Source organism: Tiliqua scincoides, chromosome 3 (genome assembly GCF_035046505.1).
Source record: "Tiliqua scincoides isolate rTilSci1 chromosome 3, rTilSci1.hap2, whole genome shotgun sequence".
Lineage (NCBI taxonomy): Eukaryota > Metazoa > Chordata > Lepidosauria > Squamata > Scincidae > Tiliqua > Tiliqua scincoides.
The window spans coordinates 18,081,343-18,094,666 of record NC_089823.1 but is presented as its reverse complement, the minus strand read 5'-3'; the positions used below and the strand labels follow the sequence as shown (position 1 = coordinate 18,094,666).

The 13,324-nt window shown below is 45.5% G+C and overlaps 1 protein-coding gene across 1 annotated transcript in view; it reads right to left on the bottom strand.

Annotated features, from left to right (window-relative positions):
• The window catches only part of DYNC2H1 (dynein cytoplasmic 2 heavy chain 1), a 209,157-nt gene extending 195,873 nt beyond the window's left edge, over positions 1–13,284 (bottom strand). Inside the window, exons 1-9 of the mRNA XM_066619151.1 lie at positions 13,143–13,284; positions 11,512–11,545; positions 10,284–10,510; positions 8,192–8,362; positions 5,536–5,671; positions 5,065–5,183; positions 2,840–2,984; positions 1,297–1,529; positions 81–215 (exon numbers count right to left, since the gene is read on the bottom strand). Coding sequence (XP_066475248.1) covers positions 81–215; positions 1,297–1,529; positions 2,840–2,984; positions 5,065–5,183; positions 5,536–5,671; positions 8,192–8,362; positions 10,284–10,484 — 1,140 coding nt within the window. The 5' untranslated portion in view covers positions 10,485–10,510; positions 11,512–11,545; positions 13,143–13,284. The remainder of the gene's footprint in view (positions 1–80; positions 216–1,296; positions 1,530–2,839; positions 2,985–5,064; positions 5,184–5,535; positions 5,672–8,191; positions 8,363–10,283; positions 10,511–11,511; positions 11,546–13,142) is intronic.
• Between the last annotated feature and the right edge of the window lie 40 nt (positions 13,285–13,324).

Genomic DNA, 13,324 nt, shown 5'->3' with positions numbered 1-13,324 from the left:
ACACTGTTAAGTTTGGAACATCATTTTAAAAAAAGGAAAAAAAAAAGAATTTAAAGTTAAAATAAGATATAAACATTTACCTCTGTATAGGGATTATAGTGTACAGGATTCAAACCAGCAAAGGGCTCAAACACTTGGGCAAGATGCAGTGCTTGCTGTTCACCAGTTGGCAAAAAATAAGTAAATTTCTCATGAAGAGTCCTAATAGTTAGCACCTATAACAGAAAAGGAACATTCCAACTATAGATATGAACTCATCATCAGTAGTATTTTGCCAACTAACAGCCCAATCCTGAGCTGCACGGGGCGCCCAGGCTCGGCGGCACCAAGAAGGGCTGCCACCGGATCATGCACCTCCCGGGCTACTGCGGGAGGCGCCTCAGGAGAAGGGGACTTTTGTTCCCTTCCCCCGAGTAAGGTAAGCAGCCCCGCAATGGGGCTACTCACTTTACCACTAACCAAAAAGTTGGCGGTAAGGTAAAGGCACTCATGTAGGGTACGCAGCCCTATATGAGCGCCTTGGATCCTGCGGAGCAGAGCTCCGTGGACCTGCCTCCCTCCCTCCCCCCAGCATGCCTCCAGCCTGCCCCTGGCATGCCTCCCCCGCCCTCTCTGCCCCCCGCCGGCCTCGTCCCTCCCCAAAACGCCTCCTCCCTGTCCCCACCCCCACTTGCCATGCCGCTGCTCGGTGGTCCAGGAGACCGCCAAGCTGTGGAAGCTGGGCGACTGCCGCACACTAGCCCAGCACCAGCCAGCGTTGGGCTAGCACCAGCGGGAACCTTATGGCACGTTTGTGACAGTGCTTGGTGGCACGGAGTCATGCCACCAAGCACAGGATTGGGCTATAACATGATCAAAAACAACAAACACTACAGGCAATGAAAGTACCTTCTTAACCATTCCATCCAAAATTATGCTTAAAAACCTTTCAATAAATGGAACATATGATGATTATTCATCTATTATATAGGTTAATGCCTGTGAGTTGGATCCTGAGAACTGTGAAAGGAGTTTATCAATGCAAAAGAGCTTCCCACCCTGTCTCCCCCCTAAAACCCACTCTTGAGCTTAGATTGATTGTCTGGAAGGTAGCAGGATGAGGCATAGGAGCTGTAGTGAGAAGGGAAAAACTGGTGGAAATTGGGTTGCAGAGCGGTTTCTGTAAGCAGAAGTGATTTTTTTTAAATCGCACTAAGGACAATTGAATCCAAGCCAGTTATTATAATATTGCATGATCATGTAATACTGTCAATACTATTTCAAATAGTACAATATCAAACTACTGAAGCATGATACCTCTTCAAGGCGTTTTCCAAGTTTGCCTAGTGTTTCAGGAACATATTTCTCATTTTGCCACAAGTGTGGGGTGTAACGCTGCCATAACTGCCCTGTAAGATGATCACAGGCTGCCACCCACTGTTCACAAATCATGATGCCAGCCTTCAGGTTTTCTTTCACAATGTGAAAGGCATCCTCCCACAGATTTAAAGTTCCCAATTTCTTCTGAACAAATCGTCCAAGAGAGCCAGCTGAAATCACAAACACAAAATGGTACAGATTCTGTTTTACAATGCTCTGCTTTCCATGGTTGGGAGCAACTATTTCTCATATATTTGGCCATACCAAATATAGACGCTATCGTTTTAATATACTTATAGCCAGTAAACAGAAGCAATAATTCTTCAGTTCAAAACACAGACTCCTTTCGTCAACCAGCAATCACATGGCAGCCTGATTCTACGACGCCCTAGTGCTAGTTCTGTGATTACAGCGTCAAACTGGGTATCGCAAATGTACTGTAAGGCATGTACTCCCTGGCAATTCCCAGGGAGTAAACAGGGTGGGACAGGCCCAGGAAGGGGTGGGATCGGCAGAATCAATCAAAATATGTTGTGGTGTCCTCCCCCATCCCCAACAGATGGTGGGAAGACTTGCTGTGAGGTGATTCATGTCTGCCACTTTCTTTTCTTTTTTAAAAAAATGACCAGAGATGCACAGTTCAGCACAAGTGAATGAGTGAACAGCCTTTTTGTGCCAACCTTTAATTTATTATAAGAAAATATTAAAGATGATTTGCAAAATGGAACAGCAATGCTATAAAGCAGAACTGCTCAAACCACGGCTTGAGGGCCAGATCTGGCATTAGGGAGGATTCTTCCAACCGGTGAGCGGACCATTCTGTTCCGCTTAGGTGACGTGCAAAGTCCCCCTCAATCGTGGAACAAGTCACATCTGCCCGAACACTCCGTTGTGAAGCCTTCTGGGATGCCAGACAGACAACGCGACTGCCCAGAGCGTCCCTGTTCTATGATCGAGGAGGATTTCAGGCAGCATCCAAGTAGAACACTCGGATATGGTCCAGACAGGGACTGCATTCCGGGCGTACAGCGGTCACAACTTTGAGCACGGCTGCTATAAAAGAAAAGTCTGTATCCTTGCTAGTATTCTCAATTTTTTAAAAGAATTACACAAGTACTCCCATGCTTAAAGGCTACAGTGTGAGATGAACTCAGCCTATAAAGAAGTAAAATAATTCAAGTTGATAAGGAAGTCATCTGACAAGTCAAACATTGCCAACAATGGCAACTACTTCTTACTCATTATTTCATTATAATATCATTTGTCAGCAAGAGCAGGGGGTGAGGGCTCCAGCACTATAACACCCAGGGGCAAAGCTGGTAATACAGTAATGCTTCTCCACTTGTTATAACTGCAGACATCTCCAATCTCACAATATCAGTTAACTAATATTGTCTAACTAGCATAAGATCGTATCTGCTGATAAAGTAACTTTATTTTAAAAAATATTACACCGCATCTTTTCTATCCACAACTTTACCTATGACATCCAAAAGGTTTTGCATGCGTTGCTGTGGAAAGGGTTCGTGTTCAGTCTGTCTCCACACTTCATCAACAGTATCCTGGGTAGTCTCCACTAAATCCACAACTTCAAACAAAGACAGACTGTCCAGATTGTAATAATCCTAGAAATACAATGCATATTTACAAAGTATGACTTTCTATAGTTCAAACAAGACTCTATTGTAATCTTTTAAGTCAGCATTCAGAAATATTTCTACAAAAATATAATACATTAATTTCTCAGAGCTATTTTTTCTTTCACCACTCTTGGGACCCTAAAACAAGAATTGACAGCTTACAGCCCAATCCTGAGCTGCCCGGAGCACCCAGGCTCGGCAGCACCAAGAAGGGCTGCTGCTGAATCCTGCGCCTCCCGCACTACAGTGGGAGGCTCCTCGGGAGAAGGGGACGTTCGTCCCCTTCCCCTGAGTAAGGTAAGCAACCCTGCAATGGGGCTACTCACTTATACAAAAAAGCGCTCGTGTAGGGCACGCAGCCCTCCACAAGCGCCCAGAATCCTGCAGAGCTTGGCTCCACAGATCCTCCTCCCACCCACCCCCCAGCACGCCTCCCACCCACCCTCTCTCCGCCCCGCCAGCCTCCCCTCTCCCTGGAACACCTCCTCCACGCCCCCGTCCATGCCCCCACCTCTCATTCCGCTGCTCTGCGGTCCGGGAGACTGCCAAGCCGCGGAACCTGGGCAACCACTCAGTGCTAGCCCAGCACCGGTCGGCCCTGGGCTAGCACCAGCAGGAGCCCAGCGGTGAGTCCCGCAAACATGCCTTACGGCAAGTTTGCGACGGTGGTCGGCGGCACGGAGGCGTGCCGCCAACCACAGGATTGGGCTCTCAGGGAGGCAAAATCAATAACAAAATGGTGTTTTGAGGAATTGAACTCAGTTACAAAATGGTGGCATGTACAATTATTTACATTTGGGGGCAGCTGTTTTTACACACACAAAACTCAGCAGTTCGCTCTGCTAAAAAAAAAAACCAATTGCTTCATATATGGAATGGAAAAGAAAGCTATGCGTCTGCAGAGCTCAGGCTGTCATAGTTGGCAACATGAACCAAGCATGCATATGAGGCAGAGAAATGTGATCATTCCATATTAGTGGAATTCCAAGCCTAAACTGGGGTATAACAACATTGTCTCATATTCCTTACCCCTGGGGGCTGGGGACAAGAATAGGCCCTCAGTTTGGCTGTACTTGTCTTAAGAGGCGACTAAACAGCCACCGGGTAGATGAGACTTGTCGGCCTGGGAAGGCAGCTCATCTGAGAGAAGGAAAACTCTGATCCCAAAGCTCCACTGCCTTGTGGTTACATCCAGTTATGGAAAAGGCTTCAGGATACAACCTCAAGGTAAAATCCAGAGCTGGACCCCCTGAGGCAGTTCGCGGCTGTATACAGACACGTTCTGGCAACTCCTGCAATGCCGCTGGAACTAACCGTATTGGCTTCTGCCTTTCCATTGGGCCATTTCAGCAATATGGAGAGGGGGGATTTGCTGCATGGTAACAGCCTATCCTCCATACCTACTTTACCCAGGCTTTGCGCACTGGAGAGGACACTGTTCCAGAACCATCATTCAGAGCGCGATACCATAGCCTTCCGAGACTGAAGGACGCCAACAGAGTTCAAATTTCTTGCCTATAAATATCATATTCCTCTTTTACAGACATCCTTGCACTTAATATAATGAAGTTTAAATCCTACTCGTACTTACACTCTCTTGCTCCTATTTATTTTTCATCTTTAACTACCCTTTAAATTTCATTCCAGAGCCATATTTTCAACTATCACCAATCCTTTATTAGACCAAGGATTAATCTATTGTTTCCATTTTCTTTGACAGCACCTGATCTCTAAAATTTGTTGACTCAGACATTCACATAGTTCAGTCCCTCTCACTCTTAACAAGGCATCTTAATATACATTTATTCCTCCAGATCTTTCCTAATTTGCAGTGATTTTAACCTAATCCCTCTACACCAGCCCCCTTTTCTTTTGTTTATATGTCTGCCAATTTAGATTATAAACACGCAATTCAGATTTGTCACTGTTAATCTGGTGTCTGGTTTTATTTTTGTTAGCAAGGAAATGAAATATTCTTTATGTGTTGATATCTCAAAGGCATTTCCAAATGTAAATTCTGAGTTACATTTTATACATTCCATCACTAAATAAGTGCATTACACACATATGCAATGGCTTCAAACTGCTCTTTAAAATGACAGGCCCGTTCCTTGCTACTGGACTTGCTTCCACGCTGAGCACGCTCTGTCCAGAATTGAAACTCATCATTTGGAGAAAGTATTGCTGTTTAAAAAAAAAAAAAGTTTACTTCAGGATATACAACATTCAGTACAACAAAGGTACGAAAGGAGTTCTAAATTTAGAGCATTTACTTTAATAGTGGTATTTCCAAGCTGTCTAACAAACTCATGCTGCAGTCTGATTTCAGTATATTGATTTGGTGAAAAAATGACTAACAAAAAAAATAATAGGAAAACCTACACCATAGTTCCAACACATTTATTTGAAAGCATTTTCTATTGAAATCAAGGGAACATGTTTCCAAATGAAGACAAGTATGACAGGCTGCTCTGTCTCACAAATTACAGTCATCAATCACCAATTTAAATTTCACTGTTTATAAACAATTATCTACCTCGAATATCATCTTCCCGGTATTTGGCTCCTGTTTGAGCAGCATCTGTTCTCCTCAGAACAGAACCCAAACCAGCTTCTAACTCACGCAAAAGATTCTGGAGCTTCGGATCAAAATCTTTACTCCATTTCTCATCCTGCAACATAAATTTTAGACAGTGCAACTTTTATACTGCAATTGTGTATCATTGTGTGCTCATGACTAGAATTCAATAAATTTAATCTTCTTTGTTCATATTAACATAGCGTTCCTCACAATGGCTAATTGCTGGTATCTCCTGTCAATCTTTTTTTGTGAGTCTTTTTGGAAGAGAGAAGCATTTTTCATATATTTTTCTATGTAAACTGTTTTGAAAATTTATGCTGAAAACATAGAAGTGCTATAGAATATAAAGTGGCATAGAATAGGAAAAGTGGTATAGAAATACAAAAAAAAAACTGTTGCCAAAAGAAGAAAATGTAAGCCTCAGAGCTTATTAAAATATACAGATATCACTGACAGCAACACAAAAAATTATAAAATTATTTGTGTTAATAGGCCGTGGTCAAATAAAACCATTTTTTACCAGAAGAATATAATTTTTTGAAAGTAAGTTCCAGTAATTTCCATATGACCAATATCCTGGCAACAAACCAATGGCCCAATCATGTCCATGAGATACGCCAGTATACGTCCATGTACACTAGTGTAACAACAGTTGCACCCCCAGCGAAGAAGTCTTCCCACCAAAGGAGGCGCTATGGACACCAAAGTAACACAGGCAAAACATACCAGCTTAACTTGAAATTGGTGCAACTTCACTAGCAGAGAGGTCATAATGAGGAGATGGGGATGAGGGGTAAGGGGAACAATGTAATGATGCTGCACCTGCCTCTCATTTTTCTACCTCCCCGTCCCCCATTCTGACCCTCCGGGGTTATCAAATGTATCTCTGCTTTGCTATCAACTCTGATTAACCATCCGTCCCTTTTTCAACAGCAAAGAATATGGAATGTCGGCTCCCTTTCAAGGAATGCTAGGGACTCCAACCATTGCTACTGCTCGCCAAACACTCATCAGAACCCCTTTTGTTTTTCAGGACAGCACCTCTGCCACAGTTTGAACAGTGGTTCTCTACAAAGTTTCTTTGCAGCTCCTCCCCCAGGAACGAGAAGGGTAATTTTCCAAGCTACCGTGATCTTGCTCCCTACAGCGCACCACTGCATGCACGCTCTGGTGGCACCACTCTGACAAACATTGAATATGCATCTCAAGGAAGACAACAGGTATGACAGAAAGCCTTGTCTCAGCTAGACTTCAACTTGTGTCACCTGGCTCTCAGCCTTGCTCTTTGTTCAGTGAACTACCATGATCCTGCTTTGCCAGTATACAGATCAGGCTCCCCTTGTTAGCTGTCCCAGACCCTCCCCTGGCAAAAACGTTCATTCCAGGTGCTGAATGCCCCCAAAGCAACCCAAATTCTCTTCATGGAGAGACTTGTGAGTCTGTTGCACATGACTGCCCATTTCTAATGGAGCTATCCTTTTGCCCTTCCTCTGCTGTGGTGAGATTCCTTGGATTTGTGTATTTGTTTGGGTGAGATAGAGGACATGAACCCTTGGTGTAGGGATTCCTAGTGGGTCTTTTTTCTCTCTTTGCCAATGCCACTGTTACTCCTGCAGTAGGTGGGGATGGCATGGCATTCTTGTTTCATGTAATGAGTAGCTGTGGCGTCCCTGGGGCACCTTCTCATACTTAATGGAGGTGCCTGTTGATGAGCTGCTCACTCCCAATGGCCAGCAGAGAGGTGCCCCCCCCAGTGTTGGCCATACATTGGCCCTACCGCCATCCCCTGGCTGCTTGCAATGGGACTGGGCTGATGCAGTGACTGGCTTTTTCAACCTCCCACTGGTAATACACGATGTCTCACCAACATTGTGGTGATGAAGTGCCAATGTCAAGACTCTGCTCTGTAGGTAATGGGCTTTGTCAGGGTTTCCATGGGTGCTGTCAGAACGGCTGGGAAGAGCTGCACCAGCATTCCTCAGAGGGCCACAACAGCATTACTGGGAAAGCTGTACAAGCATGAATTTCCCTGGATGGGCTCAGCACATGACTGATGTTGTGCCAGCATCCATGCAAAGTTGGCATGGCATCCAAATAGGATTGGACCATTAGATAAGTAGACAAAATAGGTTTAAGTACAAGTGATTCATGTCAACCGGAGCCAAGTAACCAAAGTTAACAAATAATTTTGAAAGCCTCCTAAGTAAAGAATTTCAGAGCTCTAGCTTAGAAATAGCTAACCAAACAATTACATTCAGTATTATCTATTGCTTATCTGGCCTCAGAATGCCTTAAGGCATAAAAATGTCACTTCCGGTTTCCCTCTGGAAGTTTTTTGGTCTTAATGGTCATTCTGAGCCCCGCAGAATACATGCGGCCTTTGTGGGGCTCAAAGAAGCCTCCAGAAATGAGGGGAGCGCAGCCCTCCTCAGCTCCAGAGTCTTTAAAGCATGACATCACTTAACGACAAGGATGCGAGAACGCATCCCCATCATTAAGCAACACTCACCTGTACTTTAATATGAAAATCTGTAAAGAAATACAAGCAGTAATCACTATAACAAATATTTCTACAAATGTATTGAAATAACTTAGATATTATATCACTCACCTTCAACAATACTGGGGCAAATACCTGTCGTACTGCCTGATAAAGCATATTAACAGGAGAATCTAACATAGATGATACAAGAATATTACTATGAAGGTTTTCTTCTGTGATAACATCTGGTCGCAGCTTGAAGAATACTAGCATTTTGTCTTCTGAACTGCCAGGTTCAACCTGCATGATCAAGAAACACAAAAATATTTGTGCACTGTATTTGTGCATTTACTGTAAAGTAAAAATAAGATTTATTCTAATATCTTAATATTTATACATCACTACATATTGACATAAGAAGAGCCCTGCTGGATAAGGCCAAAGGCCCATCTAGTCCAGCTTCCTGTATCTCACAGTGGCCCACCAAATGACCTAGGGACCTCACCAGACAACAGTCATAATCTGCGTTCCGGTGCCCTCCCCTGCATCTGGCAATCAGAAGCAGCCAGCCTCTAAAACCAAGAGCTCACACATACCTACTATGACTTGTAACCCATAATGAACTTTTCCTCCAGAAATTTGTCCAATCCCCTCTTAAAGGCATCCAGGCAAGATGCCATCACTACTTCCTGTGGCAAGGAGTTCCACAAACTAATTACTTGCTAGGTAAAGAAATATTTTCTTCTGTCTGTCCTAACTCTCCCAATACGCAACTTTCATGGATGTCCCCTGGTTCTTAAGTGAGAGGGGTTAAGTGTTAAGTGAGAGGGAAAAGAGCGTCTCTTTATCTATTCTGTCCATCCCCTGCATGATTTTGTATGTCTCAATCATGTCCCCCCTCAGGCGCCTCTTTTCTAGACTGAAGAGGCCCAAATGCTGTAGCCTTTCCTCATAGGGAAAGTGCCCCAGTTCAGTAATCATTTTGGTTGCTCACTTTTGCACCTTTTCCAACTCCACTATATCCTTTTTGAGATGTGGCGACCAAAAAGGATATAGTGGAGATGGAAAAGGTGCAAAAGAGAGCAAGCAAAATGATTACTGGGCTTGGTCACCTTCCCTATGAGGAAAGGCTAAAATTATAATCAGCATTTTCCATAGATAACATCAATATGTCCACAACCCACAGATTCATGCTCAGTCTAATGTGACACAATAGCAAAGGGAAGTAGAGAAAGAAAGTGCTTAGGATGCTGCAGCAGCAGCCATTTTTGGGCTGTGGCTCAGGCAGCTCAGGATTGGGCTGTCCATCCTATTAAATTCAGTGGGACTTGCTTCTGAGTAGCCACATAAGGGGAAATATGTGAAATAAGATGCTTGCCCAATGCATATGTGAACTGTAGGAAAAACGGAACAGAAATGCTGTAAGGCACAATAACTTTACAATAAGTTTAACTTTTATTTAAAATAAAAAAGAACTCTCCTAATGTCCCAAACAGTTGCTGATCTGTTTTTTTTAAAAATCCCCAAACACCCAAAGGCTGTAATTCTATCCATACTTGTTCGGGAATAAGCTCCATTGATTATCATGGGTAAAAGCATATACATAGTAGCCTGTTAAAAGTACAGATCTGTATAACATGTCTCCAAATGCAATCACATACCATGGTAGCATCAAGTCTAATTAAAAATAAAATACTAATTGAAATGAATGGGGACCCATCTTAAACTGACTCACGGGTCACCTTGTGGGTCTCAACCCACAGTTTGAGATCTACAGGGATTATCTGTATATTGCTAGGAGTTATAAGCAGAGGTGTTTGAAAATGGTGTTATTTTACTCAGAAGTAAGTCCATTGTGTTCAGTAAGACTGACAGCCCAATTGTATCAAGCATAGGGGGCACCAGCACCAAACAGCAGCTGCTGCATCCTATGCTAGATGCAAGCAGGTTGGAAGACTCCTTGGAGAAAGGGGACATTTGTCCCCTTACCCTGAGTAAAGCCCAGCTTGCTCAATGGGGCTTCTCAAAGCTGTCTCAGGTATTTAGCTGGCACAAACTCAAGAAGCCCCATGTTGGGCTTTCAAGCCTAGGAGGGAAGATAGGATTTGGTGGGAGAGGCCCCCTCCCGGGGCTGTCCCACTCCTGTTCTGCCCTCCCCCACCCAGAAACGGAGAGTCGAGAGGTGGGATAGAAAAAATTTAATTAATAAATAAAATGTAACCTTATTGGAGACCATTAGCTCATCTTCTGAATGTTGCACGCACAGTAGAAACTCGTTGCCATCATCCAAGAAGTTGGCTAGTTCAGGACTTGCAGAGAGAGGTGCAAGACTTGCATAGGATGACAGTCCAAAATAGTTTGCAGCCGTGGCTGAAATAAAGATTTTCCTTTTATCTCCATCTCCATCACCATCCAGAGGCATGGCTGCAGCAGTGCTGGGAACTCACCCTAGGTGATAGGAAAGGCATCAGAGGTTGGTGCTGTCAGGCAGAAGCTGAGAACTTAGCACCTCATTAACTCAACCCCCTTGCACATAGTTCAACTGCCGCCAAGCTACAGCAGCACCTGGAAGGTTTGGACCCAATCCAGCAGGTGCCCCTCTCCAGCAACATCTTCCTGATTGCAAAAACTGGTGGCACAAGGCAGTTGCAAAAGGAGAATCCACCCACTGCCTCCAATCCAGGGCCAGGGTAGTGTAGTGGTTTGGGAGGTGGACTTAGACCTGGAAGATCCAGGTTCAAATCCCTCCTCAGCCATGAAGCTTCCTGGATGACCTTGGGCCAGTCACTTTCTCACCTGCCTCACAGGGTTGTTGTGAGGACAAGAAGGAAGGGAGCAGCTGTGTACACCGCCCTGAGCTCTTTGGAGGAAAGGCGGTATAAAAATGTGAAAAATAAATAAATAAAATCCCTCCCAATAAGAGATACAGCAGAAAGATACATTCACACAGCCACAGGGACAGCACATGTGAAAATGAAAGATGTGGCTTTACTACCCACTGGCATTATTTTTTAGAACAGTAGGGCTGAAAAAACTAGACCCAGTATTACCACCAAGAGATCAAGTGATTAGGAGAAGAAAGTGATCAAGTGTGCACACAGACAGTGGTTTGCAGTCCTTGTCTAGGAAACAACATAGGGCCCAATCCTTCTGATGCTGCCACCTAAAAAGAAAACTCAATCTGCTTTGCTCATGTGTTAGTCTGCTCTCTTGGCAGTGTGAGACATACCTAGCACCAAAGGAGACTAGGACCTCACCAGGGAAGGAGTTTGCCTCCTCCATTGTGGACTCACGGTTGAAGTCCAAAATAAACCTCCCACCACACCACAAAATGCATTTTGTCCCCCCTGTGCCCCCCAGCAGATAGATATATTGGGTGGCACTGGGAGTGGGTGAGGAGGACAGGGACCCAAGGCACAAGGCTAGTCCAAGACTTGAGACGCCCTTACCTGGAGATAAGCCAGTTTCTGCTCCAGTTGATCCCTGAAACAGAAAAAGGGAAAGGGGACAGAGGTGAAGTGCAGAGAACAATGATTTAATAGAGCAATGTTTTCAACCTTGGAATTGGGACCTCAATGGAGTCACAATGCCTTAGTTGTGAGGTCATGGTAATTTATGGGAATGAAATAGGTTGAAAACTACTGAACTGGAGAAAAGGGGAAGGCATCTGGTGTACCCCTTCAAATACCAGGAAATTGTGTTCCAGACTTGCTCAGGTTCTTATATTGGGGTTGTGGCACAAAAAAGGTTGAAGACCACTGTATTAGATCAGTGTTTCTCAAGGTTTGTCCTTCACTGTACCACTTCACATGGTCCACCTATTCGAAGTATATATTGGCAACCTTCAGTCTCAAAAGACTATGGTATCGCACTCTGAAAGGTGGTTCTGGAACAGCATCTAGTGTGGCTGAAAAGGCCAATCCGGGAGTGACAATCCCTTCCACACCAGGAGCAAGTGCAGTCTGTCCCTGGTCTGTCTCCTTGGCTATGGGCCTTCCTTCTTTGCCTCTTAGCCTCAGACTGTTGGCCAAGTGTCTCTTCAAACTGGGAAAGGCCATGCTGCACAGCCTGCCTCCAAGCAGGCTGCTCAGAGGCCAGGGTTTCCCACTTGTTGAGGTCCATTCCTAAGGCCTTCAGATCCCTCTTGCAGATGTCCTTGTATCGCAGCTGTGGTCTACCTGTAGGGCGCTTTCCTTGCACGAGTTCTCCATAGAGGAGATCCTTTGGGATCCGGCCATCATCCATTCTCACATGACCGAGCCAATGCAGGCGTCGAAGTACCACCAGAAAAAACTGGTGATGACTGCTGTTTGTTGTGCAGTGTTCCTGGTCTTTCTGCTGGGTCACATGTGTCCAGGGATCACATGAGTACCACCAGACACCACTTCAAGTACCACTGGTGGCACTGCTGTTGATACACTGTATGAGAGCATCTCTCCATCACACTTTCTCTTCACTTCATCCCTCCTTCCTTTTCCAATCCAGGGAGGAGGAGGAGGAGGAGGAGCAGCAGCAGTAGGGGAGGCATATGCACAGATGGAGGTGGGCACCCCCCTCCACAACCTGCTGCCTGCCACCCAGTGGCATAGCTAGAGGGGGCAAACCACTATATTTTGCAGGGAGCCTCACTGCAACATGCAAGCGGCCCCTTCCGCTCCCCTATGGAGCCATTCCAGGTGTGGGTGCAAAACAGAGGTGAATGCCTCCATTTTGTCCCCTCCCCACCCGGAATGGCTCCAAAGGGAAGGCGGAGGGGCACTTGTATGGCGCATTCAGGCGCCTGCAAAACTTCGTGCATTGCCCCCCTCTAGCTATGCCACTGTCTCCACAACCACCTCAGGCTGCAATCCTATACCCACTTACCAGGGAGTAAGCCCCATTGACTACAATAGGACTTACTTCTGAGTAGACAGACATAGGAGTGAGCTCTCAGGTTGCCAGGGTAACGCCACTTACCTGGGAGTAAGCCCCATTGACTAAAATGGGACTTACTTCTGAGTAGACACGCCTAGGCTTGGGGCTTTGAACCACTCAGTCACAGACTGAAGGGGAGGAGGGCAGATGAAGCGGCAAGGCATACCAGAGGCCGCCCAGGACGGCAGGACCGCTGCATATGGCAGTGACACCCCGGGGGGAGGGGAAGACCAGGGAGGAGGCGCTGCTGCTGCCACCCAAGTCACTCCTCAGGAGCCGGAGACTGCACGGCGTCCCCACGTTGCCAGGCCCGGTTGCTATGGCAACAAGATGGCGGCCGCAGCCATC